Consider the following 3,826-nt stretch of genomic DNA (forward strand, 5'->3'; position numbering starts at 1 on the left):
GTTCAGATCCTAATAATTCCAAGTTCGTAACCAGAGCACACAAATAGGTTCAGACCCTACCAATTCCAAGTTCAACCTCACAAACCACTACTCGAGATAATAAAAGACATCAAGTACTGGCCATACATAAGTTTAGGTCACTTAGACCAGCCAAAATGCAAACAACACACTAGGTCATTGAGACCAACAAAAGTGCAGACAACATATGTCATCTACTCCACGCCGAGCCAACTCTCGAGGCTTCTCACCACTCTTGCTTCAGGAGCACTTGCAGCCTTCTTGAGCTTTGAGAAAACTTCACCTGCGTAGTGCTTCATAAAGTTGGAATATAAATGCCTCATGCACTCTCTGTACTCAGCCTCAGGAAAGATTGCACCAACTGCTTTCTCCAAGCCCTTACATGCATCAGTACAAATCACTAGTCCTTTTGGGCTCCCAACAGCCCTTCTCCACTGATGCATAAACCACTTCCAGTTGTCCTCATTTTCACAGTCAAAAATACCATAAGCAATGTAATATAACCAGTTATGTCCATCAACCCCTGTAGCAGATGCCAACTGTCCTGTGTACTTACCATTTAGACTTGAGGCATCTACACCAATGAATGGCCTACAACCAGCTATAAACCCATCCACACATGGTTTGAGAGCTACAAATATCCTCTTAAACCTCATTTTCTTGCCTACTTTCTCCACATCTATCTCTACAATACTTCCTGGACAAGTTATCTCCATCTGAGCTTTCCAATTAAATAGCAATTTGAATGACTCTTCGTATTTACCATGAATATGCTGCAGTGCTTGCTGCACGCCAGAATATAGCTTGCTGTACTTGAGCTTTATTCCATAATCTCCCTCAACCTTCTCCTTTGCTGCCTTTGGACGCTTGCTTGGATTCTTCTTCAACCAGTCTTTCAGTCTATCTGACACCCAGTCTTGAGAAGCCTTTTTGTTTACAACAAGCTTTGTGGTTGGACAATTATGTTCAAAAGGTAGGGTCTTAATCTGAACAAAAGACAAGCATGAATTAGTAGTATGCACATCCAAAATAAATTTAATACACGAATACAAAAACAAGTTTATACCTGTATAGTTTTTTGATCATGAATCCTTGAAGCATGAATACGCCAAGGACAGCCAGGGTGGTTACACCTTGGAATATACCTAGTAGGGTCAGTCTTGATGCCATGATGCCAGGAGCAAGCACAAAACCTGTCTTCACTGCATAGTGCCTTATTGCTTTTCTGAAGGTGATTATGTCAGGAAATAAGGTACCCTTCTCTATTCTTGGGTTCTCAGGATCATGGAGGACCCTTATCTAATCAGGATCTGCATCAGTAACCTCTGCCTCAGTAAAATTTTTCAGCAACAACATTTTCATTGGCAACATTAGTAGGCATAGATGAATCTGTTTGTGCATTCAAAGATGGTTGTGCAGGGGGAATTGTAATGTACATATGCTCATCATTGACGCCAACATACTCTTCTTCGTTATCAAAGATGTCACGCTCTTCTTTGGCAACACCTTGGGATTTGTTAGGTATTGTTGGATGAGGCTGTGGTTCTGGATCAGTAGGTTCTGCTGGTTCATGTTGCATTGTCGGACCAGGCTGCATTCCTAGATCAGGAAGGATAAGGTCTAGGTGTAGTTCAGTATAAGTAGCAGGCTTTAGTGCTGGATTTATGACAGCTGGATGCACAAAAAAGGGTTGTTCCCACACAGTTTTATCCATCACGACAACAAGGACTTGGCAATGCATCTCTGGCTTATACATTTCAAACATGCTTTGGAACTGGACATCATCTACAAGCATTACATCCCCACACAGAGTCTTGTCAAAGAACCAAATTGTGCACTTCTGATTAGAACTCCAACTGACCTCACTCGACACCCTAGAAAGCAGCAAATCAAATGTAACCGTGCCTAGCTCCACAGCCCAGTTAACAACCCTTCCCTTACAGTAAGATTTTTTCCCTTCACTGTCTTTCATCATAAAGGCCTCAACTTTGATCTCTAACGAAAACATCCTAGCACAAAACAAAGGATAACAAGGCAGTCATGACCGAATCGGAACACTAGAAAGAAAGCAAGAACAGTACCTTATCGATTTGAACCCTACTAGAAACTCTGCATGAGATTACATGAAAGTTTACATGACTCAATGTAAAACTTCTAACAGAGTATGAGTTCTACTTCAAAACAGCATACCTGGAGTCGTCCTTGGACGAGCCGTCGGCGACCAAGCCGCCGCCGACCTCGGGTGCCGCCGCCGTTGCGCCAATGTGAGCCATCGCCGCCTACTGGACCGCCACGACAACTGTTCTGCCCTTCATGGACCGTCGCGGCAGCACCACTCCTTCGCCGGAGACCGTCGACACCGACTGCCTCGCCGTCGTACTTGAGGCAGGGGGTCGCGCCGCCGTCTAGGGTTACAGATTGGGAACGAAGTGAGGAACGAGTCGGGGAGGCAGACAGAAACTCGCGTTGCAGGAGGTCGCGCGGCGGCTTATCCTTGGGTTTTTTTTATCCTAGCCATTGCAATTCTTCAACTTTGGAGATATGCCATTATAATTCAACTATTCTGAAATTTGCCATTATAATTCTTGATCTATCTAGTCTTTGCCATTTTCTACGTCTTCCAGACAATTAGACCCATTGTCAGACCGTATACATATACACATCTTTCGTATAGACCAAAATACCCCCGCTTCTTTTCTCTCACATCAGTCACTGACATGTGGGCCGCACACGTCAGCTTCTCCTTCAACCTCCAACCATCTTCGTAGGGCCACGACGGCGGCGGCTCGTCTGTGCGTGGCCATGGCGTCGGTGCGGGATGCTGGGCACGTGAGCAGCTACAGCGTGCGGCCAGAGCATCAGTGTGGGAGGCCAGGCTAGCGAGCTCGTGCAGCGGCCGGTCGGGTTAGCGAGCAGGAGCTCTGCTCCGGCGGCCATGGCGACAGCATCAGTGAGAACTCAAAATTCGTCGCTTACCCTTGATGGTTTGCGATGAGATCACGTCCATGGGCTAGCTAACAACCGGGCGCAGCCATTTGTGCGAGGAATTAGAAAAGGCTGGTCTAGTTGGGATGAATTTGGTCGCGAGCTGGAAGTCAGCAACGATGGTGGCGACGGCCTTTTATTGTTGCATGGCGTGCAGCAGGCAATGGCTCTGCCGGGGCTTGGGCAAGCTTCTAGGGAATGGCTCGGGCGTCCACTTGCGTGTGGCATTGAAGGCGTTAGCCTCGGAACAAGGCAAAGCAGAAAAGTGCTCGGCGTTGATGGCTGAGAGGTCGAACAGCTTGCTGACGTAGTCGTTCAAGCGACCGCAGGCCATGGCTGCTAGCGTCGGGGAGAGGTCTGATGGAGCTCGCGTTCACGAGGTCGGGGGCGCGCGCGCCTCCTGCGGTGTCTGCCTGCCCCTCCCATCTCGTCGGACGCTGTCCTGAAGGATAGCTGAAGATTGAAGGAGAAGCTGACGTGTGAGGCCCACACGTCAGTGGGTGATAAGAGAGAAGAAGCAGGAGTGTTTTGGTCCATCCAAAAAATACGTATATGTATATGACCTGACAATGGACCCAAGTGTCTAGAATACGTAGAAAATGGCAAAGATAAAGTAGAACAAGAATTATAATGGCAAATTTTAGAATAGGTGAATTGCAATGGCATATCTCCAAAGTTGAAAAATTGTAATGGCTAGGATCAAAAAAAACCCCTTATCCTTTCGGGTTGGGGAACGAAGTGAAGGGCAAAATTGGCAATACGGAAATACAAGAGCCTGACAGTGGGTCCACGACAGCATCTCACTAGTACACAGAAGCACTAT

General features: G+C 46.8%; 1 protein-coding gene across 1 annotated transcript; it reads right to left on the reverse strand.

The window, feature by feature from the left end:
• Positions 1 to 212: 212 nt before the first annotated feature.
• Positions 213 to 2,291, reverse strand: LOC8155590. The gene is made up of 3 exons (XM_021450672.1): positions 2,209 to 2,291; positions 2,100 to 2,127; positions 213 to 1,004 (listed from the first exon to the last, which is right to left on the reverse strand). The coding sequence occupies exons 1-3, from the start codon at positions 2,289 to 2,291 to the stop codon at positions 213 to 215; spliced, it is 903 nt and encodes a 300-aa protein (XP_021306347.1).
• Between the last annotated feature and the right edge of the window lie 1,535 nt (positions 2,292 to 3,826).

The sequence above is a fragment of the Sorghum bicolor genome, unplaced genomic scaffold (genome assembly GCF_000003195.3).
Source record: "Sorghum bicolor cultivar BTx623 unplaced genomic scaffold, Sorghum_bicolor_NCBIv3 super_1543, whole genome shotgun sequence".
Taxonomy (NCBI): Eukaryota; Viridiplantae; Streptophyta; class Magnoliopsida; order Poales; family Poaceae; genus Sorghum; species Sorghum bicolor.